The 27,971-nt window shown below is 44.3% G+C and overlaps 2 protein-coding genes and 1 long non-coding RNA gene across 11 annotated transcripts in view; 2 read left to right on the plus strand and 1 right to left on the minus strand.

Annotated features, from left to right (window-relative positions):
* The window catches only part of TUBGCP4 (tubulin gamma complex associated protein 4), a 37,136-nt gene extending 28,130 nt beyond the window's left edge, over nucleotides 1-9,006 (plus strand). Inside the window, exons 12-18 of one of the 2 annotated variants that reach the window (XM_039232920.1) lie at nucleotides 24-131; nucleotides 572-713; nucleotides 4,112-4,289; nucleotides 4,823-4,957; nucleotides 6,678-6,794; nucleotides 7,425-7,564; nucleotides 8,197-9,006. In XM_039232920.1, coding sequence (XP_039088851.1) covers nucleotides 24-131; nucleotides 572-713; nucleotides 4,112-4,289; nucleotides 4,823-4,957; nucleotides 6,678-6,794; nucleotides 7,425-7,564; nucleotides 8,197-8,209 — 833 coding nt within the window. In that variant the 3' untranslated portion in view covers nucleotides 8,210-9,006. The remainder of the gene's footprint in view (nucleotides 1-23; nucleotides 132-571; nucleotides 714-4,111; nucleotides 4,290-4,822; nucleotides 4,958-6,677; nucleotides 6,795-7,424; nucleotides 7,565-8,196) is intronic. The other variant, XM_039232921.1, reaches the window with a different exon arrangement.
* Nucleotides 9,007-9,362: 356 nt separating this feature from the next.
* Nucleotides 9,363-27,971, minus strand: part of TP53BP1 (tumor protein p53 binding protein 1) — a 78,089-nt gene continuing 59,480 nt past the window's right edge. For 4 of the 8 annotated variants that reach the window (XM_039232911.1, XM_039232908.1, XM_039232909.1 and 1 more), the window contains 10 exons: nucleotides 23,180-23,451; nucleotides 22,368-22,517; nucleotides 21,644-22,074; nucleotides 18,594-18,785; nucleotides 17,965-18,180; nucleotides 16,103-16,318; nucleotides 12,170-12,264; nucleotides 11,288-11,487; nucleotides 10,452-10,597; nucleotides 9,363-10,075 (listed from right to left, as the gene is read on the minus strand). In XM_039232911.1, coding sequence (XP_039088842.1) covers nucleotides 9,888-10,075; nucleotides 10,452-10,597; nucleotides 11,288-11,487; nucleotides 12,170-12,264; nucleotides 16,103-16,318; nucleotides 17,965-18,180; nucleotides 18,594-18,785; nucleotides 21,644-22,074; nucleotides 22,368-22,517; nucleotides 23,180-23,451 — 2,106 coding nt within the window. In that variant the 3' untranslated portion in view covers nucleotides 9,363-9,887. Of the gene's footprint in view, nucleotides 10,076-10,451; nucleotides 10,598-11,287; nucleotides 11,488-12,169; nucleotides 12,265-12,889; nucleotides 13,032-16,102; nucleotides 16,319-16,638; nucleotides 16,708-16,993; nucleotides 17,059-17,964; nucleotides 18,181-18,593; nucleotides 18,786-21,643; nucleotides 22,075-22,367; nucleotides 22,518-23,179; nucleotides 23,452-27,971 lie in introns of those variants that run through there. The other 4 variants (XM_039232910.1, XR_005528530.1, XM_039232912.1 and 1 more) reach the window with 4 other exon arrangements.
* Nucleotides 10,002-27,608, plus strand: LOC120232291. Its single transcript, XR_005528531.1, has 4 exons — nucleotides 10,002-10,094; nucleotides 10,448-10,825; nucleotides 21,275-21,280; nucleotides 27,576-27,608. It is a non-coding gene; the product is annotated as an uncharacterized LOC120232291 (long non-coding RNA).

Below are 27,971 nucleotides of genomic sequence, written 5' to 3' on the forward strand. Positions count from 1 at the left end.
ACAGCGCATGTGCTCTCTTGCAGATGTGAACGTGGCCTTCCAGCAGTCTGCACATAAGGTATTGTTGGATGATGACAACCTTCTCCCTCTGTTGCACTTGACGATTGAGTATCATGGAAAGGACCATAAAGGTTTGCTGCTCCTTCTTGGATCTTTCTGCTCTTACTGGTCATCGTCTGTTCTCCCATCTCTGCTTCTGTCCACCTCCACGGAAACCGTATCATTTTGAACCTTAGAAGTCACCTTGTCCAGTGCCCTGTTTCATACAGGAGAAAAGGGAAGTCCAGGGCGGCTAAGTGGGATGCTCAGGCCATGGTTTTTTTTGTTTTGTTTTCGTCCTTCTGCCGGAATGCTTTCTTTATTTCCGGCCACCAGATTTTAAGGATGAAAAAAGAATCTAGAAGACCTCCTAGAGAATCTCCCATAGAATTTCCTTGCCTTCTGCAAGTCCCTTTTTGTCCCCTTTATGCTTCTGACCTTGCAGGCTCAAGTGACCACTCACTTCATGAATGTGACTCACCTTGCAGAAGCTCTGGTTCTAGGTTAGCAAAGCTGTCTTTTTGCTTCTTAGCAGATGCTGCTCAGGCAAGAGAAGGGCCTTCTCGGGAAACTTCTCCCCGGGAAGCCCCTGCGTCAGGCTGGGCAGCCCTAGGCCTCTCCTACAAAGTGCAGTGGCCACTGCACATTCTCTTCACTCCTGCTGTTCTGGAAAAGTGAGTATTTCTGAATTTCTCATGGGCAAATATTACCTACCTTACTTCCAAGGGTAAAAATGAACAGGAATAGGATTGGTGGGAGCAAGATAACCACTCAGCTGGTGGTTGTAAGCAGTCTGTAAATCGGGGGTTACAAACTCAGATGTCTTCGTGGACTGGACAGAAGACGATAGGGAATGGCGGGCGCAGGATGTATGAGAGGGTCAAACTCTTCAAACCATCAGTGTGGTGGTGGTGGTGGTGGTGGTGTTTGTTTTTCAGATTTTGTTTTTTAGGTAATCTCTATAGCCAACATGGGGCTTGAACCTAAAACCCTGAGATCAAGAGTTGCATACTCTACTGACTGAACCAGGTTGCCCTGCTTTTTTTTTTTTTTTTTTTCCAAATGTTTTATTTCTGAGAGAGAGGCAGCGTGAGCAGGAGAGGGTCAGAGAGAGAGGGAGACACAGAATCCGAAACACAGGTTGCCCTGCTTTTTAAAAATTTTTTATTCTTTAAAGTTTATTTATTTATTTTGAGAGACTGCACACACAATGTGTGTGTGGGGGGAGAGGAGATAGGGGAAGGAACAGAGAGAGGGAAGAGAGAATCCCAAGCAGGCTCCTCACTGTCAGTGTAGAGCCCAGATTGGGGGCTCTAACTCAGGAGCCCTGAGATCATGACCTGAGTGGAAATCAAGAATCGGACGCTTAACCTACTGAGCCACCTGGGTGCCCCTGCTGTTGTTTTTTTAAGTTGCAAGATAAGCAGTTTACAGGCTTCCAGTTTGTGCTCCTTGGAAGATGCAATCTTGGGCACCACATGGAGAATCTGGCCTGTTAATTCCATCAGACTAGCAAGTTTCCTAACTTGTGTAATATTTTGTTGATCTTCTTGGGAAGACTTTCCAAGCCCAAGTGTTTGCTATGCACTGGAACCACCTCCATGCCCACAGGGAGAAGCAGTGGAGAGAGCTAAGCTGGGGGTGGAATAAAGGAGCTGGACCAGGGTTGTGAAAGACTCTTGGATCAGCTGTTATGTATCATGAGAGCTTGCCACGTGCTGTTGCTCAGCTCTGTCCAGGACTTCATGTCCTCAAGCCAAGGATGGAGAACTCTAGGGGGAGGTGGGAGAAGCATGCTTGGCTTGTGGTGGCCTGTGACATCCACCCCCACAGCATTTTAGGAATTTCTCAAATCCTATTACAGGTTAGGGCACTGGCCCCTGCCCTGGTTGGAGGATGGAGGCTATTGCCCTCAGGCTAGATGAATGGAGAAAAGGAAATAAATGAACAAAAGGGACTCTCTTCATCTCTCTGCTCCTGTTCACAACCCTCTCTACTTTTTGGGGCAGAGAGGCTTGCAGTATGAGAGACCAGGCATGAGCTGTCAAAGACAAGGCCGGTTGAGGGAGATTCTGTGGCAGGTTCAGAGCCCACAACGCACCTACGGAAGCCACATGGACCTTATCCAAAGAGTCTCTACAGCTCCCAATGTCGCACAGGCCAGCAATACATTGACTTCCTGACGTATCAGGTTCTGAACACCCTTGAAGAAATCAATCTCAGATGTATTTTTTAAAAACCTTTTATTATGAAAATTTCCAAATATATACAAAAGTACGGACTATAATCTCTCATGCATACCTTATCCAGCTTCAGTAACCACCAACATTATGCTATTTGTTTATTTATTTTTTGCTAGAAGCTTTATAAAACAAATCCCAGACACATCATTTCACTCCATCACTTTGCAATTCAGAAAAGGCATGTTTTGAATAACTACAATGCAGTTATCACACCCAGTAAAATTAACAATAAGTCCTTATCTGATACCTGGTTCTCACTGAAATTTTGACAGTTACCTCCAAATGTCTTTTTTTTTTTTTTTTTTTTTTTAACAAATGCCTTCTTATGTTTGGATTTGTTCAAATCAGAATCCAAACAAGGTATACTATTTTTACTATGTTCCATTAGAAATAGATGATTTTAAGTGTTTATTTTTGAGAGAGAGAGAGAGAGACAGACAGACAGAGCATGAGCAATGGAGGAGCAGAGTGAGGGAGATACAGAACCTGAAGCAGGCTCCAGGCCCCAAGCTGTCAGCACAGAGCCCCTGGTGGGGCTCGAACTCGTGAACCATGAGATCATGACCAGAGCTGAAGGCAGAAGCTTAACTGACTGAGCCGCCCAGGTGTCCCAGAAATAGATGATTTTAAAAACCAAATCAGACTGGTTTCTGCAAGCCTGCCTACAAACAAGTAAATTTATCCGATTCCACTAGGAATCTGCCTTTCTTTGCATGTGTCTTCTTGTGCAAGGCTCAGCATTAGGCAACTGGCCCCTGAGCTTGCCACGAGGCAGGAGTTAGAGCTCAGTTAGGGAGCCTTCTATTATATTCTCTCTTTTTTGGGACAGAGAGTCAGGTTAACCAAAATCCTTGTTTCCTAACACATTATTATTGGTCCCTGTAAGACCTTCCTTTTTACACATAACCATAAAATCGCTTCCCAGTACCAAAACTGGGACACAGATAGTAACGTCCTTCTGCCTGTGGTGGTTCCTAGTCTCGCTCACTTGGCTTCCTGAGCCCAAGGTGACTACTCTCCTTCATTCACATTTTCTCTCCTTTTTATATTTAGTTCTATAACATTTATATATATTCCCTAAAAGTATGGTTTTATTCTAGTTGGTTGTTTTAAGCATTATAAAAAAATATATCAGGGGCGCCTGGGTGGCTCAGTCAGTTAAGCATCCAACTCTTGATTTCAGCTCTGGTCGTTTTCTCACAGTTCATAGGTTTGAGCCTCACACTGGGCTCCATGTTAACAGTGCAGAGCCTCCGTAGGATTCTGTCTCTCTGCCCTCTCCCCTCTCTCAAAAATAAACATTTTTTTTTTTAATTTTTTTTAAGGTTTTTTTAAATTTATTTCTAGAGAGAGAGAGTGAGCAGGGGAGGGTCAGAGAGAGAGGGAGTCACAGACTGAAACAGGCTCCAGGCTCTGAGCTGGCAGTCAGCACAGAGCCCGACGTAGGGCTCGAACCCACGAACCGTGAGATCATGACCTAAGCGAAAGTCGGACGCTTAACCGACTAAGCCACCCAGGCGCCCCTCAAAAATAAACATTTTAAAAAGTGTATGTTATCTGGGATTTATTTTTTTTTTTATTCAAATCACATTGCTGCGAGTACTCTTGAGTTGTAGAGCTGAAGTGCATTCACTTTGATAGCTCTGTAATGTCCACCATAGCAATTAAAGCACAATTAGTTCATCCCCATCTCTAGCCATTCTCATTTCCTTCCTGCCCTGTGGGGGAGGGGGGAGGGGCGGCAGGCCCAAAGCCCTGGGGTGTGTGGCGCAGGTGAGGTGGGGAGTCCAGGCCCCTCTGGAACAGCCGGACGGATGTGTCTGCCGCAGGTACAATGTTGTCTTCAAGTACCTCCTGAGCGTGCGCCGGGTGCAGGCTGAGCTGCAGCACTGCTGGGCCCTCCAGATGCAGCGCAAGCACCTCAAGTCCAACCAGACTGACGCGGTCAAGTGGCGCCTGAGAAACCACATGGCATTCTTGGTGGACAATCTGCAGTACTATCTCCAGGTCTGTGCCGAGGGATGAAGAGAAGGAAGGGGTGTGAACGGAAGCCTGGGCGGTTGACGGCAGTTCCAGAAGAGGGACTGCCATCCTGCATTGGATGAAATGCTGGGGTTTGAGACAATTCATAGGTTTTGTCGTGGGGTTGGGAGGGATTCTTTGCAGCATTTTAAAGGAAAGTGGGAATAAATGAAGAATGAGGAATTTAGGGTTCTTACCATCAATGCAGGATTTAACTTGTGTGGACTTGACCTTTCTATAGTGCACTAGAACGTCTAGAAGAACTTAACTAAAGTCAGCCATTGGAGGGGATGTGGCGGGAGGAATCTGCCAGAACTTTAGAGGTTATGAGGCATTAGGCAGATAATGTTCTACAAGGCCAAGCAACATCAGGGGGTTTCTGTCAGTTTTAAAGTGGCTTGAATAGGAGAAAGGAGTGGGGGCAAAGAATTTCAAGTTCAGACCGTCGGGCATCTTTACATCCCGAGTGCTGAGAACATGCAAAGTACTGAAAGTATTTGTGTTTAACTGTCCATCAGGTAGATGTGCTGGAGTCTCAGTTCTCACAGCTGCTACATCAAATCAACTCTACCCGTGACTTTGAAAGTATCCGATTGGCTCACGACCACTTCCTTAGCAACTTGCTGGCTCAATCCTTTATCTTGTTGAAACCTGTAAGTAGGGCTGTTCTTTACCTCAGACTGCTTCTAGCCTGACTGTTCCCACAGATCCTGAGTTGCTAGGATACGCAGCTATCATTAAGCACTTGTTCAATCTCCATTTTTAAGCCTTTTTAACAAGTTAAAGCAAAACTAAAAGGGAATTTTAAAAGGGAGCTTAAACATCTTTGAATTTCTGAAATATTGTATCCCAGGATGTGGTGAGCAGCTATAGAAGAATATGTACTCAGCCCTCAAAAGGAAGGATTTAGAGGAATTTAAGAAACTTTTCTGTGACACCACAGAAACGTTAACAAAAAGCATATAGTACTTAGGTTCTTAGAAATCTTTTGGGTCAGGACCGACCAACTGAGAGTTGTTTTCACCTACAGCTGGAGTAGAGTCTCCCCCTCTGAGTATGTATGGATGTATACACATATGTACATCTCCTTCAGGGCAATTATTTTCAACCTTGGCCACACATGGGAATCACCTGGAAGCTTTAAAAAAAGCTAGGACCCTTGGGGCGCCCGGGTGGCTTAGTCGGTTAAGCGTCCGACTTTCGCTCAGGTCATGATCTCATGGTTCGTGGGTTCGAGCCCCGCGTCGGGCTCTGTGCTGACTGCCAGCTCGGAGCCTGGAGCCTATTTCAGAGTCTGTGTCTCCCTCTCTCTCTGACCCTCCCCTGCTCATGCTGTCTCTCTCTCTCTCCTAGAAATAAATAAAACATTTAAAAAAAAAAAAAAAAAAGCTAGGACCCAGAGTACTTAGGGTCTCCGGAGTGAGACCCAGGCACCAATGTATTTTAAAGCTCACAAGGAGATTCTAATTCCAGAATAAAAAGTGGGAAGATTGAAATGACCCCTCGTAGTTTCTATGGTTATATCAGTTACACAGATTATACTTCATCTGTGATGTCAGCCAGTTTTATCCCTAAGCTGTGCCACACCACAAACACTGCAGACTTCTCTTTTGTTCTGGTATATGGAGCTGTTTTTGCTGCACTAAGGGAGAGTGAGTTACAGAGATGCCACTCCCAAGGGTTCTTTCTGTGAACTGACAACACCAGGAACCATGGTCACCAGTAGATTGTCCTTGTCTGGCATGAGTGCATCCATGGGAAAAGCAGAATTTCAGAGCAGGTGGTCACCAGTAGATATTTATTGAGTGCTTACTTTATGCAAGGCACTGGGGATACAAAGAGGTATAAGTCATGGCTCTGCCCTTAAGGAGCTCACAATCTAGTTGGAGAAACAGAACACACATACATACACAGAGCAGTAACAACACAGGTGTCTTGAACAAGAGAACAGTACAGATAATATATAGAGAGAAGCAAGGGGTCACTAAAGGGTGCATGGGGAAGGGAGTGCTCCGTTGAGAAGGTAGAACTGGAACTGTATTAAGGAGGGTATCCCGGGCACAGGGAACAACACTGAAAGCAAAGCTTAGGGCAGGAGCGTACTTGGTGGGTCCAAGAAACGATGACAAGTTCAGTGTGGCTAGAATGGAGGCTTTGTGCAGGAGTGACTAAGAATGACAGCATTTTTGCCAGGAAGGGAGGAGCTGGTTTTATACATACTGCATTTTGAGGGGCCGGCAAGACTTGCACGTGACATTATCTCTCCTGAGGCCAAACGATGGGAATAAGGTAGCTCTTAGATGGTTTTCCCACGTCTTTAATTTCATGGATAGATCTACCTTCTTTTCCTAATACCAGCTCTTTCCTGGTTAGGTGTTTCACTGCCTGAATGAAATCCTAGATCTCTGTCACAGCTTTTGCTCGCTGGTCAGTCAGAACCTGAGACCACTGGATGAACGTGGGGCCGCCCAGCTGAGCATCCTGGTGAAGGTGAGTCTGCCCGCCTGTGGGCGGTGTGCAGCCCTGTCCAAAGGATAGAGGTGGTTTTGCCAAAGGGGAATCATGATCCTTCCCTCTGAGTCAATAAGGCATATTCCCAATAATTACGTACACACAGAAATACAGATAAAATAAAGATAAAAATGTTGCTGTCAGTTCACTTTAAAGCAGATAATTTGCCATCTCAGCATTCAAAAATAGCTCAGCCCTGAATAGTTTCTTCAGCCCACAAACACGCACTGGCTTTGTTTTCACATTCTCCTATCCAACCTCCTTACTTCCTTCAACTAACTCCATTTCACGGAGACTGTGATTATCCGACTAGAACAAAACCACGCAGCTCTCCCCACCCCCAGTGTACAAGAGAATGTATTAACTTGAAAGCAGATGCTAACCTCCTCCTGAGAATGAGTGTGTACTTTCACAGAAAGTCATGCAATCTATAGTCTCAATACAAAGAAAGAAGAGTTTTAGGAGCTAACGGTGGGGAGGATGTGGGAAGGCCAGCTGATGCTGTAGAATTTTCGGCAAGACTTTTTCAGGGAACTGCCCTCCCCGCCTCACTCCACACAGAGAACTGGTGAGTCAAAGGAATGGCAGCTTGGGTCCTTCTCTCTGCAGGGGTTTAGCCGCCAGTCATCACTCCTATTCAAGATTCTCTCCAGCGTTCGCAATCATCAGATCAACTCAGATTTGGCTCAACTACTCTTACGACTAGATTATAACAAATATTACACCCAGGCTGGTGGAACTCTGGGCAGGTAGGAGCAAGCCTTGGGGAACTCAGTGGACTGTGTGTGTGTGGCTTTTTAACGAGTTGTATTCCAGAGCTTGGAGGCTCTAGCCACGGTCTCGTCCAGATAGCCTCATTTTATAAACAATCTATAAAGCTCAGAGGGAAAAAGGGCTGCATCTTATCTTTAATAATTTTAATGAAGCTTATTTTCTAGTAAAAGCCATCATCTTAGCAAAATACTAAATCCCTGATGTTGAGATGGGTGGTTAGGTCTTGGCTAATGCCCTGCTGGGAAGCAGTGTGGCTCTGGTTCCCAATTCTGACACGAACTGGCAATGCAGTTGTGGGCACCCTGCCTGCCTCACCAGGCCCAGCTTCCATGTCTGGGAAAGGTGATTGGCCCTTCTAATTATTTTCAGTCGAATAGATTTTGTGATGGTTGGCTTTTCTCAGAGGTCTGTCCTATTCAGAAACATTGTTCTCCTTTTACTCTCTTAAATGTCCTCAAGCAGGTTTTTTCTAAGTGATCTTAGCAGAAGAGTCCAAGAAACTTAAGTTTTAAGATGACATTATGTAGATCACAGGTTGCCCTGATTCCTACTTCTTTGAAGAAAAGCTGGGGATAGCATATTTGATAAGGCTCTTTTTTCCTTTCAGTTTCGGGATGTGAAAATACTGGTTCACAAACTAACAGTCCCATCACGTTCCCAAATCTGTGACGGAGGATTCAAAACACTCCAGCCATTCCACAAATGCCTGCAGACTCCTGAGGCCTCTACCTTTATCTCCTAGAAGCAATACTACTGAACATCCGTAGGTACAAATCGTTCCCATGTGAAAGGGTCTGCCCCACCTTAGGGGAGTTTGTAACTCACCCACCATGCAGGACATGTGGTGTCAGCTCTACCTCTGCTGGCCTTGCGAGATCGAGGACATGGAGAACATCTGTCAGGCACATCCATGCATTGAGCACCAACTATGCATCTGGGTACGGTTCCAGCTGCGGGACACAGCAGTAAGAACTCCCACTTCCCTCAACGCTGGTAAAAGGGCAATCCTAGCTATTGACAATGTATTAAAGTAGTATTATAACAAAGAAAAAGAGTCCTTAAGAAAACAGGTCAAATTCTTAAGATTTCGAGTACTGAAAATCACAGGTCTAATTATCCCCTCTTAGAAGAACCACAGGAGTTTGATGTTCTCCAAATCTGGCCCAACCATTACTGGTAATAATTAATGTTCATATTGGTGTGAACCAAAATAAATATTCATTGAACAACTCTCTCCATACTGAACAAGAATGCAGCAATCTGGTCCTTATCTCTGCATCTTCTGCCACATACTACATCCTATTCCCTGCAGTTGTGTGCTGAGGATGACCCCTTCCGCTGCTGCCTGTGGAGAAGTTTGCAAACCATGGCCTGCCACCTATTTGTGTAAATAAAGTTTTATTGGAACCCAGCCACACTCATTTGTTCACCTATTGTCTGATCGCTTTCGTGCCTTCACAGCACAGGTGAGTACTTGTGACAAATCAAATGGCTCAGGAAGCCTAAAGTATTTCCTAATTTGCAGGAAGAAGTTTTTAACCCCTGCTTTAGAAAATGAGAGGGCATTGGCAGGGCTGATGCTAGGGGTAGGGAAGGAATAGCTTCTAGTAACTATTCTAGTGACAGGAATAATAGTTATAAAAAATTTTGGGCCTCTGGCTAGAGCTTCTAACATTTCCAAATGTTGTCACTGTGTTTCTCCAGTTTATCTCCACAGAAAGTCATCCCATCAAGCTTATAGTCACTGGCCTTTCAGAGCAGTTGGTGCTTTTCCCTTTTTATCTCTCAGACTACAGTACCCACAAGTCAGCTGTCAGCTCAGTTTAAGAGATTTTTATTTTTAATTGCCAGGAAACTTAGAGCTATGCTCAATTCCATTCAGCTTTAGCTACAACTATTGATCTTGGCCTACAGGAAAGTTAGGTTTTGGGAAGCATCGGATTTTAGACAGCCCAAGATCACCTTTAGACAATGATGCCACAGAAAAATTTTAAATTCACTTGTAATTTTCCTTGATTAGCTGTCCTCTGCTATGAACAAACCCACTGAAAACTGCAGAGAAGGTACCACATGTTTGTCTTGCTATTTGTTCTGCGATTAAGTTCAAAGAAATGGATGAAGAAATCCCAGTTACTACAACCAAAAAGATTCAACATTTATTTTATCATAAAAGTCCAGCAAATAAAACTATATACAAGATCCATGCAAGGAATCCAATTACACACAAGACACATTTAAAACCTGGTTAAAACACAAACTCCACAACAGCAGGGAATAAAATCGGTAAGACCAATATCCTTAGTGAGAAACATAATAGTGTTTATATTTTGGATGCTGCTTGAATCCAATTCTCTCCCCAACAATGAGGCACTGGATCACCCACTCTTGTGACACCACAGGCAGCTGTAATGCTTCAGCACACTTCAGCACCGAGGCTGGGCATGAGGGATCCGTCACCACCACGTCAAATACCCCTAAAGCAATATCTGCAGGAAGCAGGGGAAGGTGAGTGAGGAAAGGAGACTCAATTTAGCCTTCCATTAGAAAGATGTGCCAGTATGTTCAATGTGCCCAAATTCCAGCCCTTTATATCAGTGTTACTGATCACAACCCAAAGTGAAAAGCTGTAACCACTATATGATAACTTTGTAGAAATACTTATAATCACTATATGGTAGCCTTGCAGAAATATTTATAAATACACCACTGGACACCAGTAGAAGCATAGAGCTCACACCTAGTGGCTCTTTGAAGGTGGTGCCTTTCTTCTCTTAGAAACAGGGATCAGACCACAAGACCTCTAACACCTATGGGTCGAAGGACATCCTTGGAGCAGTAACACCACACATACTTTCCAGGTACCTTTGTTATGGGCACTTGAATGGTGCTGCTTCACGGAGGCTGCCCCCCCAGTCATGAGGATCTCAGACCAGAGCTCCAGGAAGTTCTGCTGTTGGTCTGACACCAAGAGTACCTTCAGATTATGGAAAGGATTCTCACGGGGTTGCCTACAAAGGAGTCAGACACAGCACCTTGGAATTGGAAAAGACCTTAACAGGACAGATTACAGCGAACAACATGGGAATACTTTCAAAAGCCCTGCATTAGGGCACCACTCCCCTTCTCTTTGGTGAATCGTGTATTTATTCTCTGGGATCCTAGCCTTCTAATTCACCCCTTCTGCTGTCCACATTTGTCCTGGGGCTGAGAATAAAATGCCTTGCTTAAAATTCAGGGTGGCTTAGTCGGTTAAGCATCAGACTTTCGCTTAGGTCATGATCTCGCGGTTCGTGGGTTCGAGCCCCGTGTCGGCCTCTGTGCTGACTGCCAGCTCAGAGCCTGGAGCCTGTTTCAGTCTGTGACTCCCTCTCTGACCCTCCCCTGCTCACGCTGGCTGTCTCTCTCTCTCTCTCTCTCTCTCCCCTAGAAATAAAAAAAAAAAAAAAAAAATTCAGTCCCCTAATCTTAGAGGTTAAGAACACTGAACCTACATGGAAAGCCTCACACATATTCAAAAGGTCCTTAACCAGGGTACTCTAAGGACATAAACTGGAGGAACTACTAAAACTCATTCAGATTCTCTAATTTAGCCTATGATCATCCCAATTTCTAGAATTACTCTCTCATCTTGAGTCTCCCCACTCCAAAAGCTTGCTACCTTCCTGCCTACCATTCTATATGGGCTCCCAAATACTCACCAATCCAGAATTCTCTGCTCCTCAAGGCTATACCCAGCCGGCAGCAAATAATTGCGGTAATTCTGGAGCTGGTTGGCATGGCAACTATCATGGACCCAGACATGAGAGACACAAGGAATCCCACTGGCAAGGCACAAGAAATACTTCCGGGTTCGACAGTGCTGGTCTGCAATGAGGAGACACTGGTAGGCTGTGTTACACTGGAAGAAGAAGAGAACCAATGAGTCTCGTGACTTCTACAGCAAGCTCCTAAATTTAGCAGCCCTGAGTCACAGAGAAGAGATCTGAACACTTCCAAAATATTAACCAAAATGTGTTTGATTTTTTTTTTTTAAGAGCACACGTGCGAGCTGGGGAGAGGAGCAGAGGGGGAGAGAGACAGTCTTAAGCAGGCTTCACGCCCAGGGCAGAGCCCGAGGCGGAGCTCATCCCAAGACCCTGGAGTCATGACCTGAGCCAAAATCAAGCTCAACCGAGTCACCCAGACGTCCCTGAATCTGTCTTACCCAAGGCCACCTTCCTCAATGAGAAGCCCATGTGGCTTCTTTAGATGTTCTTCCTACAGGCTTCTGGGGGCCTAAACCCTCAAGGGGCAACCCAATCCCAGGTATTCAAGTTTCTGAGAATCAGCAACACTATAATCGGGATTTCTATTAAACACAAATTTTAATCCACTTTTGTCCCAGGAACAGAACAACAGCCTTTAACAAAAAGGGATCTAACTTCTCTTCATTACACCCACATAAAAATTCTGTTTCATACAACAACTTTGTGGCAGTCTCCCAGTTCCTGAACTCTTGTATGCAACCTCTCCGTTCCCTCCCTCTCACACTCTTCTCGTTACTGCCCTTTCTGGGAAGCTACAAAAAGAAAACTCCTCACCTGGGCTTCATTGAAGTCTTCGAGAATATAGCCAGCTCCTGCTCGAAGCTGGGATTCTGTATACTGCTTGTTGAAAGGAGGAATTTCTAAAAATTCTATTTAAAAAAAAAATCCAAGACAATTACTAGTTAGTTTTGTATTTACTACTTTAAGCCTACCTCTTACTGCCTCCTTTTACACTCCCCAGCTAACTTCGTAGCACTATATCCTAAAGACAGTTCAAGGGCTTTCCCATGGGTCAGAAAGAGATCTGTCATGAAGACTATAAAATGCTGCCAAAAGAAGGGACAAGAGTAGAAAGGGTGGGAAAGATGAGAGATGGGCGTAGGTTCTAGACCTAAAAACATCAAAGGTTTCTGTACTCAATCACAGAACTGTTAACAGGGATGAACACACAACCAGTTCCCATGGTAATGTACTCCAATTTGAGTAACCCTTACCATCAGAAATTTGTTCCTTAGGACTCCCCTAAATCTCTCCTGCAAACTAAGCCCATTTCTTCTAATTCTGCCTGTTGTGAAGATGAAGAATAGCTGATTAGCACTTTTTATAACAGAGCCTTCAAAATCCCGCTTCCTCAGTATTTTTTACCCCCTGTAAATTAAAACTTTGACGAAGCAGAATACTCAGAAAAAAAAGTAGGGTTTCTAAAATGTAGCTGATTAAGTGAAGGTTAGCCAGAAATATCCTATTTCAACCTTTTTATTGAAAACTATCTACCTTTGATGATCTTGAAGTACCTCAGGACACTGAACATCAATGACTGCTTTACAGTCTTGAGGGTGAAGTAGAAGTTATGAGAGATGAGGCTGAAGCTGTAATGACCCTAGGCAATTAGAAAGTGCTTCTTTTGACCAAATATCTGCTCCTCTCATATATAAATAACACATTAAAAAAAGAAAAGACAAAAAAAAAGGACATTAGAGATTTTAGTTAATTAGGAGTTCTGAGAAATTAAGTTCTAATGAACTTATCACAAATAAAAAAACCCCACCAAATTCCACCTCACGCCCAGTGGTAACTGCTGACAGAGCAGACCCCTTGCAGACAAGCCAGCCCTGTGGTGCCCTCCTTGCTGCTGGAGCCACCAGCAAGTGCTGATGCCCCACATTCAGTCTACACCTCTGGTGAGGACCGACCAGCCATTGGTCTTTTCTCACGTCCATTGCTCTTTTCTTGACTAAGCATTCTCACGTTCCTGTTAAAATGAAAACTCAAACCAGAAACTCTACATGGTTATAAAATACTCAGAATACAGCAGGACTATTGCTCGGTTTCGTCACTGTATCCCTTTGATCCATCTCAGTCCACATCTGTCACAATTTTCAGTACCAACACTCTACTGCTGAGTTGCTCCCGGAGCCTCTCATGGCCCTTTATTTTATGTCTGCTTAATCCAGGTCTGTTTCCAGTCCTAACCAATTTAGATTTTAATCCCCAATTATATCTTCTTGCACCTGTGTAATCAAATTTTACCCTAAGGCAATAGTCCATTCCTCTACTTTTTCTCATTCTGGGTTTCATTTTCTTTGTGACTTACAAGTGGCCTGACCTTGCCTGACCTGAGGCTAACCTAAACAGGTTTTTAATTCCATCATCTAAAATCAAGGATGAAGGTAATAAATAAATCCAACTCAAGTCAATCCCTATGGCTGACGGGTCCCTGATAGTGTACCTCCTAACAATACCAGGTGCCATATTCTTAACTCATTAATACACATGTCTCATTAAATGGATTCAAGTATTTTATGAGCTCCTGATAAAAAGTAGTATTTAAGAGATTCCCATTTATCTATTAGTCATGTCATAGTTTCTTTAAAACTGTCAATATTTTTTTAAGTTTAGGAGAAAGAGAGGGAGAGAGAGAGAGTGCACACAGAAGGGGGCAGAAAGAGAGAATCTCAAGCAAGCTCTGCACTGTCAGCATGGAGCCCAATGCGAGGCTCAAACCCACAAATGCGAGATCATGACCTGAGCCGAAGGCAGATGCTTAACAAAGTGAGCCACCCAGGTACCCCAAAACTTAATATTCTGTAGAAAATTGTTTTAGTACAGATATCTCCAGGCTTCTTGAGACTGAGGGACCTGTCAACATTCTCACATGCTAAAAACATCAAGGATTTTGGCACTTTTGGACAGTGTCCAATGATGAAGAAGCAACATAAAGCAGACATGTTCACTATAATCACATTTTCCATGAGAAACCTGGAAATCTCTAAAAACTGTCCAATTTCTCATTTAGATAAGGCCTACCTCCCCTCACACATAGTTACAATGTTGGGATTATGAATATTTGATATACCAGCCATAAACTGAGGGAATTTTTAGGAGCTGAGTTTATTAATCTCACACAGTCTCAGAGATGTTTAATTGGACAGTCTGCATCTTATATCAAAAGTTGTTTTAAATTTTTTTTTTTCAATTGAGAGAAAGCGCACGCACACAAGCGGGAGGAACAGAGAGAGACAGGGAATCCCAAGCAGGCTCCACACTGTCAGCGCAGACCCCGACATGGGGCTAGATCTCATGGACTGTGAGATCATGACGTGAACCAAAATCAAGAGTTGGACGCTTAACCGACTGAGCCACCCGGGCAACACCCCCAAAGCTGCCTTTCTCGACCATGCTGTACCACAAATAAAACATCTATAGAGTTGCCTTGTAAAGTCCTGTTCTATGAAGGGCTAGAAGTGTGTTGAAGAATAAGGTCCAAAGTCTAGCAATACTGTGAAATCAAAAGAAAACAAGACCACAAACACTGTTTTGATGCCACATCTTGCAGAATCCTCAAGCGACTCCCATCATAATCAAAGTAACACTCTTGGCTAGGAAACTCTTCATACACCTTATCTCCAATGACACCTATCTGAATTCCATCTAAGAAGGCTGGGCACACACTTAACCTTGACACCCCACACATGCCACACTGCTCCCGCACCCTACCGCCACTCTACCGATGGTTGTTTATGCACCTTCCAAATAGCGTAAATCCTAATTGCAATTCCCTGACTACTCTTCCCATGTCCCTGTACAGATCTCCACATGGCTGTGGTCAGTTCTGGTTAATTAGGGAAGAATCGTCTATACACCCGAAATGCCAACCAACGCAGATTTGCAGTGGTGCTATTTTATGATCACCATGTTCCCTAATTCGATTCCCTCTTAAAAGATTCAACTCTAACCTGCAGAACATCACTCCATCTGAGCCTTTAGCATTCACAGACACATGTGGATGCTGCTGTGAGTCACTTACAGTGTATACACTTGTATCCACTCATTTTCTCTCCTAGATCACATACTCTTTAGACAGCTGAAACAACTTTTACCTGTCCCCACTGCAGCCTTCACTCAAACCCTAAGTAACAGACCACATAGAAATACAATCTATAGATTTAGGTTAAGGATGAACAGAGGTACAAGGGTTGGAAAGGCTTAGAAGCTGTTTCTCTGGTATCACCCTGAGGCCCTAGGCACCCTACATTCTCAGTCTTATGCACAGACCTCAAGAGAATGAACTTCAGCCCCCAGGTGAGTTTTCTCTAGCAACTGCCCCTAGAACACAGATGGGAAAGACGGCAGGGCATTCAGAAACCTGACTGACTTGGAGGACTGTTGTAGGATAAAATGAACACTGGGTTCTAGTCCCAAATCTACATTACAGACAAAAAGCAAGTATTTAACCTCTCCAAGCTTACTTCCTCATCTGTAAAATGGATGGTAAGATCTATGTCCCATGTGCCTCACAGGATTGTTCTGAGGAGCCACTAAGAGGAATTTTGTGAAAACAGTCTATAAATTAAGAAGCGGAGTTCATTAACTTTCCCTGACCAAGAACCCAGATGCCACTTGCACTACTTACTTTACATCCTCATGAAGTGAATGGAAAGGAAAGTGCTCACGTGTCAGAGCCCCCAGAGCTTCCTAGGGACTTACCCTCCTCTTCCTCACTGCTTCCTGTAGGACCATCTGGCAGTTTGGAGCGGCTGGCCAACTTGTCACTTGTTGTGGCCATGGTGAGAAGAAAGGCATAGCCCAGAAACAAGGTCTTGTTAAGGGGCAAAGGCCCTCTCTGCTCTTCCAAGGCAGAGGGTTCACCCATGTTGTCTCCACTCTCACAGGGGCTCACAAACTCTCCTGCCCCCACTGCACCTGTAAAGGACGGAGACGAAGTTACTAGAAGAATACAGACCACTGCCTGCGCATGACAGGATGGGTAGGCAATGTCCTAATCAGCTTTTTTGAGATACTGACCAAAGACCATTCCTATGGTCAATAACCCAGAACCCAATTTACAGTGCAGAGAAATTTTATGTATTTAAGTTTTATACAGTCACAATAATGTATTTGTTGCTTTATAAATGAAAATCAACTAGTACTGCCTTTACATAGGCAAACTAAATACTTCTGGGATCTGAAGAAAGTGGCGGTTCTAATACAAACAAAGCTTAGGTAAGCATGAAAAATACTTAGAAATCTTCAGCCCACTTTCTCTTGCTCAGTGCTCTGATCTCCCCAGGATATGATACTTTGAAACAGCCCTTAAAAACAAAAACAACAACAACAAAAAACCCATTTTTTTTTTTTAAACCAAGAAGTGTGCCCAGCGGATACTCCCACCCTATGCCTAACCATCACCAGAACGGTGCACAGAATACTTGGTAATAAAGTGTTCTTACACAGTGATGGAGCTACAGCAAAACAGCCTGCTTCAGTTGTCCTAGTTTCCAACCCCTGGGGGTGGGTAAGTGAACCAGCCAGCCCAGGACTCCCAGAACACCCATGCTACGAGTGCCCCAATTAAGTCCTCAAGAAGAAAACAAATACCTGATTTGAAGAAGCGGAATCATAGCCTCATTAGGAGGCTAAGATGACAGACAGGTCATGCCTCCCTAAAACAAAACCAGCAGGAGGAGAACAATCTGATGTAGTATGTATAAGCCTGGACTTCAAAGTCAAACTGCCTGAGTTTTAATTCTGGATTACTAAGTCACCTTGGTAATGTTAGCCAACTTTTCTGTACCTCAAATTCTTCAACTGAAAAATGAATTCTAGCATCTAAACCTCACTGGGATTATTTGAGGTAATATGAAGGACATAGCTCCATGCCTCACATACCCTGAACACAACGGAGGTGCTGGACAGATATGGAGAGGACACAATGCAAATATACAGGAAATCAAAGGAGCTCTGGTGCTAGGACAACATAACAACCGATGAACCTGCTCAGCCTGCTGGACTGAGAGAGCTCTCTGAGGGCAGACACTGAGGACTTTACCCCTCCAGAAGCCACAATGGCTGGGGCTGGATATTAGAGACTCCATAAACAATAGATTGATGAATTTCTGTTAATGTGAAGCATGAGTGACTGGAGAGGAGGTGTGTAAGGAACAGTATAAGGAGATGCAGGCTGCAATACTTGCTTTCAGAAGGAAGTCTGGGAGAGCCTGAGGGCCCTGAGCTCAAAAGAGAGGGAAGCAGGGCTTCCTGAGGTAGAAGATGGTGCCAGGTAAAAGAATCTGCTTCAAATTCACTATTGCTTTCCCTCCTAGGCCCTACACAGAACTCAATGATTGTTTCTAATCAAGGCCTAGTGTCCTATCTACCTCCACTAGACTCTGCTGGGAGATGTGTAAAAGGTGGATGCAGTAAGCGGAGTACTCCCTTGCTTGTGTAGGACCCCAACTTTGTAGCCAAGCCAGAGGGGCCACTGCCACTTATCAGGCTCCTTCTCTCCAGCAGCTGGCCCTGCATTCCACAGTGGTCTGAGGGAGGATGAGGCAAAATGGAGTACTCACCAGGTTTCACAGTGGTAGACTTCCGGCCACGCTTGGCAGGGGACCGTTCCTCTTCGGAAGTGATCAGTTTTCTTTTGCCTGAGAGGACTCCTGAGGAGGCACGAGGGCTTTCTGTAATCTTGCGGGTAGGGGTTGTGCTGCTGCTGCTGGAGGCAGTGGGGGTGGCTGGGGAGCTGATGTTGCTACGCCGTTTCCGTTTCCCTTCCACCAAATTGTCTATGAAAGGATAAGCCAAAGGTTGGTCAACTCCCATAGTCTGAGGCCCTGAACTCCAAGAAGCTGGGCAGAGTCTCATTTAGATATCACCACACCCTTTCCTCCACCTCATATGGGGACAGGAAACCTTTTTTAAAGCTGCCATATTCTGTTTCAGTCTCAGCCATGACTGAAATGTATCTGGTCCCCTGAAGAACCAGGGAGGCCAGAAGAATTGGAGGATTTACCATGTGGTCCTGGGAAGGAAACAGAGATAGGCAGTGGCTCCAGAAAACGGCAGCTCATTAGCATCTCATAAACCACACAGGAATTTTAAGATTTGGGGAAGCATGCTGACTGCTCTAGAAATCACTTCTCCCACCACAAACAGGACAGGGGCCCTGAGCCAGTTGTTCAGGAAGCAAAGCTCTTACCTAAGCTGATATCTGCTGCCTTGGTGAGGGGTGTTACTGCCTCATATGGACCAAGGCCATACTGCTCTCTCAGTCTATTTCCTTGCTCCAAAGACAGGATGACGGCCATTCGCTTGTACCACTTCCTTTGGCCTTCTTTTTCAATGCTGTAATATAGCTCTCCAGACTCCTTCCTATGCCCTTTCACCACTCCTGGGCGGGAAAAACATAAGAGCAGCCTGCTGTTGTTTTAGGTTGCTTGGCATCCACTCACAATGGGTCTGCATAACAGGCTTATGTCAGGGCATCAGGAAGTCCAACAGTGGACTGAAGTTAGTACTGAAATTCCAGCTGTCAATCCCAGACACCACCACCACTTAGGAATATACGTAGCTATGACCCTGGGATTGGGACATGGAAAGAGTCTCCACACAAGGAACCCTTTGGTTATAAAAATAAAGCCTCCTAAAAGCCAGCATTTATGAGTTATTAGTGGTCCAATTATTTCTTGAAGTGAAAGGACATGTGGTTTCTTAATAATCCCATTATAACTTACTAAACTTTTCCTTCTTGGTTTCTTTGGAGACTGAGTGATAATTCTTGAGCTAAGCTGTAGGTGAAAGATGACATGACTCTGAGAGCAAGAGAGAGCATATGTCTGTGTGGCTAAATCAAGATAAAGATACAGAGCAAAGAAAGGAAAAATACATAAATTCTGCCCCTCCTGCCTAATCTTTCCTATTATTTACTTTCTTGCCCTTGCTCTGCTTCAGCACCTAAAGGCCTTTAGGTTGCAAGGAACATACTGTGGAGTATAAAAGGCAACAGTGCTAGAACTCAGGAGACTTGAGCCTAGGCCTAACTCTGCTACCACCAAGCTGTGTGACCTTGGGCAAGGCCCATTTCCAAACTTGTGAAAAAGATGATACTCCTTCCCCTCTATCTGCCAATAAGTAACTTATATATCTGTGCATGCTACACACACACACACACACACACCCCACATACATAATATAAAAACAAGGCATTATCATGAACACCTCTTCATTCTTCTAAAAGAAGGATCCATTTGTTCTCTCCCATTGGCCTGTGCCTGAATGAAGCCCTGAGCATATGCCACCAAAGAAAGAAATACGAATGTGAAACCAGGTCTTGGTTCTCTATTTATGCCACAGAATCACTCCCTTTCCCCTTGCTGCTTCATCTTTTGGCTTAAATCTCTATCAGCAAACTAAGTCACAAAGACCCTTCCCAAAAGTACAATGAAGTCCAAGGCCAAGAATATACTTCACACTGCTGAAGAGCTACTAGAACTAGAAGCAGTCTAGTGATGACATTTGTAGACAGCCTCAATAAATGAGACACAGACTCCCTACCCCTTGATGCCATAATTCACTCTGGATACAGAACTGTCTCTGGGTCTTAAAAAGACCTCCAAGACAGGCTTTATACCTAGTGGATACATTTGATACAATGGATATATTTGATACAAACCATGTAAGCCATAGGTCATAAAAGACCTAAATCCATATGCTACTAACTGATGCCACCTAAAGCTAAGTAAGTGTTACCCAGGACTAGAAGGTGAAGATTAACAATGTACTTAAGGGGCAAACAATGACGACTCAGGAGTCCAAATCACAAGAACGTCTGAGGAGACTTCACCAGAGGCATTTTTGCCTATTATATCCCAATCTAGGTTCCAAAAAATCTCAGGCAGGATGTTTTTAAATGACAAACTCAACACATTTATCTCCAAATTGGCTCAAAAAAAAAAGGGGGGGGGAATATATTCAAAGAACTGGCACATGCAACAGTCATAATACAAATCTCTCATTATCATAGGAACTGGCTATTTAAAAAATTTTTAAATTTTTTTCAAACCAGACAGTAAATGGTAGCTGTACAGACATAAAAAACACAGTACCAACAAATTCTTCCTAAGCAAAAATATCAATATACCTACCACATTCACCTACTAGATTCCCAGCAAGGCAGGTACTAAGTTTAAGTCAGTGGTGAAAGAACAGATAATGGAAAGGGAAAACACTAACTTTACAGTGGAGAAACCTGGCAAACACTTTCAACAAGTGATAAAGGTTAACATGATTAGTGATGTCCTGTGGATGTCACAGGCCTCTCTCCCCCATAACATAATGAAAAGGGCGCTTTACCTCCATAGCAGTCTTTTCAAAATCTTAACTCCACTGGTTGAAACGGTGCTGGGCTGCACACCCACCAAGACAAAAGGTGAGACAGACCAGAACTGAGGGACAAATATCTGACCAGACATTCCTCAAAACTGTCAAGGCCATGAAAAACAAGAAAAGATTCAGAAATTGTCAGATCAAAGGACACATGAGGACTAATGGATTGGATCCTGGAATAGGAAAAGGATATATAAAATGTGGAAAATCCAAATAAAGCCTGGAATTCAGTTAGAAAGGAGTCAAGGCTGGTTTCTCAGTTGTGACAAATGTTTACCACGTTATCATAAGACGTTAAAAAGAGTGGAAGGTGGCTGAAGGGTAGTCGGGAACTTCCTACACTATCAAAGTATTCTGTACTTTACACAGCAGTCTGTACATTTTCTGCAAATATATTATTCCAATGTAAATTCAAGGGCGCCTAGGTGGCTTAGTCAGTTAAGCATCTGACTTTGGCTCAAGTCATGATCTCACGGTTTGGTTCATTAGTTCAAGCCCCATGTCAGGCTATGGGCTGACAGCTCAAAGCCTAGAGCCTGCTTCAATTCTGTGTCTTTCTCTCTCTGCCCCTCCCCGATTCCCACACTGTCTGTCTCTTTCTCTCAAAAATAAACATTAAAAAAAATTTTCTCAAACAGAAACAAAAACAAACAAACAAAAGTGAGTTCACTCAAAAATAAGCAACAAAGAAAACCAAAAAAAGTAGTGTGAGAGTACCCAGTGTAGTAGGAATGGAATTTCTAGCTTTGGAGACCCCCAAAGAGTAGTAGCTGGGCTGCAGAAAGCACCCTTGGTAATTATTAACTAGAGAGAGGACTGGCCCAGGCACAGAAAAACTCTTACAGACACCACTCCCTTTATTACCTGCACTGAAATACTCATCCTCCGAGAGGGCTGTCACTTCTGTATCCAGTGGGATAGGATCACATAGCAGAATGTCTTTGCCCAATACATCACACTCGTACCCATCATCAAAGAGCAATTTATACTTCCCAGCTCCGACATCACGAGTGATTTTCCCAGAGTAAAAATAGCCATTGGATGACCACTTGGCGACAACACGGAGCCCCACAAAGCTATTTCCTGGAGAGGAGGCATCTAAGCCATCAGAAGGGCCAGCAGCAGCCTGGAAAGGAATCTCTGGAGAGTCACTTCGACGCAAAGCACCGGCACCCGTATCTGCTCGCCTGGTGGAGTCCGGCACTCGGGGTACAATACGGGTGAATGATTTATCATCTGGCGACATGCTGGGTGAAATGTCCTCTATGCCCAAGGGGCCAGGAACAGCTGTTTCTCTAAAGAGAGATAAGAGATTGGAGAAGGCAGTTAAAGTAAGAAAAGGACTTAACTACTAATTTTCCCACTCCTTTGTCCATGGGTCTTCCTCAGCCCATTCCTGGAGGACCCCATCACAGGCATAAGCCTGGTCTCTCGGTGGCCTCTCTGATCCCTGCCCACTCCCCAAGTCAGCGTGGACCCCTCATGTCCCTCCTGACACCCCACATACTCTCTACTCCCCTCTCTTCTCTCTACTCCCTTTTTTTCTGAACAAGTCATAGACTAAGTGTATCTCACACTACCCGGGTACCTGGTTCCAGTGGTCCGAGAAGGCGGGCGGCCCCTTCGCCCGCGCCCACGAGGCGTGACTGGAGCCTTCCCTCCCTGTCTGATGCCAAGGCCTGCATCACCATCCTCCTCACACACTGGCGCCCCTGTCTGACTGACCCCTTTTCTAGGACTAGAGAATGAAGACAGGTTAGTCTGACAGCACCTGCTACTGGATCCTTTCTTCACAAAGTCTCCCCATGGCCTTTAAACTACATGCCAGGCCAACATGTACTAGACCTCCAACACAGCAAGAAGCTGGGCTGCACACCCACCAACAAAGTATCAGCCAGGGAGTGGGAGTGTAGGATAATGACCAAAGGACATCCTCCTCTATGGGAGTCTATTCCCTCCTGACAAAGCTTCCTACTGCTTCCCTCAAAAACAGCACACCCGTTTCTGCCCTGCCTTCTCTTCTACTACAGGCTCTAGACACCTGCAGAAGATAACAGAAAACTAGGGATGTGTCAGGTTGGGGTCACTACCCTAAACTTTTTGCACTCCCAGCAACACTACAAGCTATAGAAAATGGGGGTGGCGGCAGCATGTGCCAGCATTCCCAAAGTCCCCTCACCTATTTTTCTACATTTTCATGTAAGTCTAGCTCCCACAGTGCTCCACCCTTCCTCCCATGCAAACCCAAACAAGAGAGGAACAAAAGGGGAGGAAGAGGATTTGAATTATCCTAGTTGGAGGATGGAGAGGGATTTCCCATTACTCCCCTTTTCCTGTGATATTAAAATGTCAGCAACCCTGCCCCTGCTGTAGCTCTCTCTCTGGAGACCCTGTCTGCACCTCAGTTTTCCTGGGCCTCCTCGGGAGCTGGGCAAGGCAAAATCTGCGGGTTCTGTCCCGCTGGTTTTCCCTTTGAGTGGTCCGGCTCCTCTCCCTGAGCTGCCACTGCTGTGCATGGCTGAGAGACTCGTCCCACTTGACGTGCGGTGTAAGCTGGATGCCTTGGAGGAGAAGGAGCTGATATCCCCCAGGTCACCTGAGGAGCCCCCAGTCTGTGAAGGGGAAACTTCGGTTTCACATTCCTGACACTCTACAATTGGCTCTTCAGTCTCCTGCAAGGAAGAAATGGATACAAAAGCTAAAAGAAGCCACAATAACATCATGCTAATGTGGTGGCTGAAAAATCCTAGAGATGGCAAGAAATTTCCATTCAGAAAGGTGGGAATCAGGAGTAGACTTTCTGGAATAATGGAAATGTTCTGGATCTTATTCTGAGTAGTGGGGACACCCAATTAATTGTCAAGAGCCACTGAACTGAACATTTAAGACCTGAGCATTCTACAGGGACTATATTATATCTCAATAAAATATAAAGGTGGTATTGGATTGGAAAGAAAGAGACCTCTATTATGAGTTATCTTTTTACCGGACAAGTTCACACCCTTTGCCTACTGAGAAGATAGCAAGAATTGTAACCCAGAGGACAGAGGCAATTTTCTGTCTGGGAGCAGAGAGGTAAGGAGGAAAGAAGGTTAGATGAGGAGGAAAACGAATGGTTAGGGGCCCTTCTGGGTATTTGATCAGCAGTGGGTAGCATGACATGTTTTTTGAAATTAGGTTATTTTACATTCTTTTCAATAAATGATAAAGGAAATAGAAAATTATAGGCAAAAATAGGCTAAAAATAGTATTACTGTTTAGAAAAATGAAAAACAGAAAGCTAATAATCAAAACGTACAAGGTTGCAGTTATCTACAGAAAATAGGAATGTCAAATTATCTCCCATGCTTACTTTAATGGACTGGTAAGCAGTTAACTGGAGCTCAGTTTTAAACAGCCTTAGGAGGCTAATTCCCAGGCTTATGGGAAAAGGTTCTGGGGCCAATCAACGATGTCCTCTCTGGACACAGGACTGAGAAATTACAGCACAAGCGCTACATATTTGCCTTCCTGCTCTAGACTATTCATGCGTCATCATGCAAATCATCAGAGAAGATATGGAGAAGTGTAAGACTCTCCCCTCAGAGGTTACAGCCTCTCTGGGCAGACAGTATTCAACACACACACACTTAAGTAATCCTGAAGGTAATTAAATGATTATTATTTTTTAAAAATATTTGAGAAAGAGAGAGAGAGAGAGAGAGAGATGGGGCGGCGGGGAGGGGCAGAGAGAGAAGGAAGCACAGAATCTGAAGGAGGCACCAGGCTCTAGGCTGTGAGCACAGATCCTGACATGGGGCTCGAACCCACTGACCCAAGAGATTGTGACCTATGCCAATGTCAGACAGTTAACCAACTGAGCCACCCAGGTGCCCCTAAGTGATTATTTTTAAACACTCTTCTTGAAAATATCTCATCCTTTGGAATCTACAAAGTGACTTTTACTTTCATTCCACCTCTATGGCTACTTCAATATGTGCTTACTTTCAGGTTTCTCTTTCTTCATCTGTTCCTTTAGAAACAGTGTTGTGCAGGACTCTGTTCTTCCTTTTCTTACTCTTGCATGCTTTCCCTGGACAATCGCACCAGATTCATCCCTGCCTATCTACCAAAAGTACAAAAATGACTCAGCTCCAAACTCACAAATAACTAATGAACCCTTCCCTTTGGATATACTAAGGACACTGAAATTTAACCCATCCAAAACGCACTGTCATCCTCTCTCCATTTCCTTGCCTTCAACGAATAAATCCTGGACATGCCCAGGGCATCTCACATCCCCTATAAGCTCTCTCTAGCAGAGACTGGTTTTTCTCAACCAAACCACAATTCAAGAATTTTCAGATATGGGGCGCCTGCATGGCTCAGTTGGTTGAGCACCCAACTCTCGATTTAGGCTCAGGTCACAATCCCAGGGTTGTGGGATTGTGCCCCACTCCACACTAAATGTGGAGCCTTAAGATTCTCTCCCTCTCCCCCCTTCTACCCTTCTCTCCCACTCACAGGCTCTCTCTCTCTCACTCACAGGCTCTCTCTCTCTTTAAAACTGAATGAAATAAATTTAAAAAAACAAAAAAAAGACTTAGGAGGTAAGAAGAAACTTTGCCCCCTACTGCCATTAACAGACCATTTCTATCTCCCTACCTCTTGCTCCTACTAAACCACTATTTGCTATTTTGTTAAATTTTGCTTTCCCCTTCCAGTTATCACCAACATCCTCCAACCCACTCACTCTCATGGACGAACACCTTAACCTCTGGTTCACGGCCTCCCTTCCCTTCCACTCTCTATTTCTGTCATTATTCTCTGTGGCTTACATCCAGCAGATGACTCATCTAGCAACTCCCAAGTTCCTGATCTAATTACCACCATTAACCTCTTTCTCTACCTCAGGCACCTATCCTCAGGGTCATTACCAGAAAGTGTACCATCTCCAAAAAGTATCAGTGATAAATATGACTTTCTCACATCGGTCTCCTATCACTAACTTGCCTGCTTTAGTTAGATTCAAGTCTCACTATCTACTGAGGTCATTTGACTAAAGCAGGTGTTCTGAGTCCAGAACTGAACTCAACCCCTTCACCATATGGCAAATGTGTAGGGGCATGGCCAGCCTAAAAGGCTAGGATTCCAGGCTGTGTCTCTGTTGGAGAATAAGCCCCAGGAACAGTAGCCAGCTATACTTTATACTTGCCTTGGCAACTGTCCTGCAGTCAAGGCCACTGCTATTGTAATGACTGAGACCCAGGCTCCAAGGTGGCCTATTATGATCTTTCTAATGTATTTGCTTACTTGTTTTTCCTGTCTTACCCGCTGGACTACAGAGGCCTTGTTAAGACAGAAATTGTAACCGTCTTCTTTCTTGCGTATATCCCCCAAATCCAGCACAGTGCATGCCACAAGAGACTCTAAGTATTTACTGCACGCTCTCTCTCAAATCAGTGTCCTATTTCCATTCTCTGTCTCAGCATATGGTACCACTATCTATCTCGCTGCACAGGAAAAAGGCCAGGCACCATGTTAAATTCCTCTCTCTCCCTCAATCCCCACATTTAGGAATTCACCAGTCTATCAATTTCACCTTCTATGTATTTAAGGTGTCTCTGTCTCTCCTCTCAATCCCTGCTGCCACTGTCCTGACCTGTGCTCATTACTTCTTGTCTGAACTATGCCTCAACCCACATCAGTCCACTGTTACACCACTGCCAATCCTGACCTTTCCAACATGCCAATCTGAGCATGTCACTCTTTTCTCCAAAATTCTTTAAAGGCTCTCTGTCACACCAAAGATAAAATTCTAAATTCTTTTCTATGGTATACAAAGCCCTCATGCTTTGGGCCTTTACCAAACTCAACAGCATCCTTTCCTACTATTCCCTACCCTACTGTTTGTGTCATACTGGGCTTCTAAATATTCATTAAGCAGGACAGGCTGCCTATATATTTACATAACTTTTCATTCTGCCTATGATGTCCTTCTCCCCCACGTCTCAATGCTATCTGCTACACTTTTGAGAGCTACATCTTCTGTGAGGTCTTTTAGCCACCTTCAGGTCAGCTGGTAGGCTCAGTCTCCTCTTTCTAACACATCTTTCCACCCTCTACAACAGCAACCAACAAGTTCTGGATTTGCTGCATGTCAAGTATAAGCTCCTAGAGAACAGGGACAGTGTCTTTTTACCTTCATAATCCCAGGGCCTGCCACAGTGCGAGGAACATAGTAGAAAAAGAAGAAAAGCTGCAAGTAAATAAATGAATAAAACTTCTAAAATATAATAAACAAAGAATACAAGCTATGAGGAAAGGTAAGATCTCAGAGTCTTTTGCAGTCAAAACACTAAACTAAACGTTTCATGCCTGCGTCCTCTTTACTTTCTGTCTCTGTCTGTGCCTTTACTCACCAAGCTTTCTATATGGAATGCCTTTTCCCCTCACCTCCAAACATCTAAAGCCTTCAGGGTCCAACTCAAAAGCTTTCTGGACCTCATCCAAAAAAAAACCTATCAAAATTCCCTTCAGAGGAGTTTCTTCCACATCTGAACTACCATATGCATCTTTCTTCTTGCACACATCACTTTCACTCTTGAGAGGTAGCAAAATGTAGTGGTTAGAAATGCAGGCTCTGGATCTAGACTGCCTGGGATCAGTTCTAGTTCCTCTGTTTACAGTAGTGCCTTATAGTCAGTACTCCAAAAATGTTAGTTGCTATTATTAGTGTATTTAATTATGGTAGTATTTCCCAAAGTATGTTCCATAGGGGTATAGTAAGTACTATCTTAAAAAAAAAAATGTTCAGGGGCACCTGGGTGGCTTAGTCGGTTAAGCGTCCGACTTTCGCTTAGGTCATGATCTCGCAGTTCGTGGGTTCAAGCCCCGCATCGGGCTCTGTGCTGACTGCCAGCTCAGAGCCTGGAGCCTATTTTGGAGTCTGTATCTCCCTCTCTCTCTGACCCTCCCCTGCTCACGCTGTCTCTCTCTCTCTCTCTCCTAGAAATAAATAAAAATATTTAAAATTAAAAAAAAAAAAAAGTTCAGTTGATGGGTGTATGGGTGGCTAAGTTGGTTAAGCATCCAACTTTGGCTCAGGTCATGATCTCATGGTTTTTGAGTTCTAGCCCTGCGTCAGGCTCTGCCTGACAGACAGCTCAGAGCCTAGAGCCTGCTTCTGATTCTGTGTCTCCATCTCTCTCTG

Source organism: Hyaena hyaena, unplaced genomic scaffold (assembly GCF_003009895.1).
Source record: "Hyaena hyaena isolate Hyena2069 unplaced genomic scaffold, ASM300989v1 scaffold_70, whole genome shotgun sequence".
Classification (NCBI taxonomy): domain Eukaryota; kingdom Metazoa; phylum Chordata; class Mammalia; order Carnivora; family Hyaenidae; genus Hyaena; species Hyaena hyaena.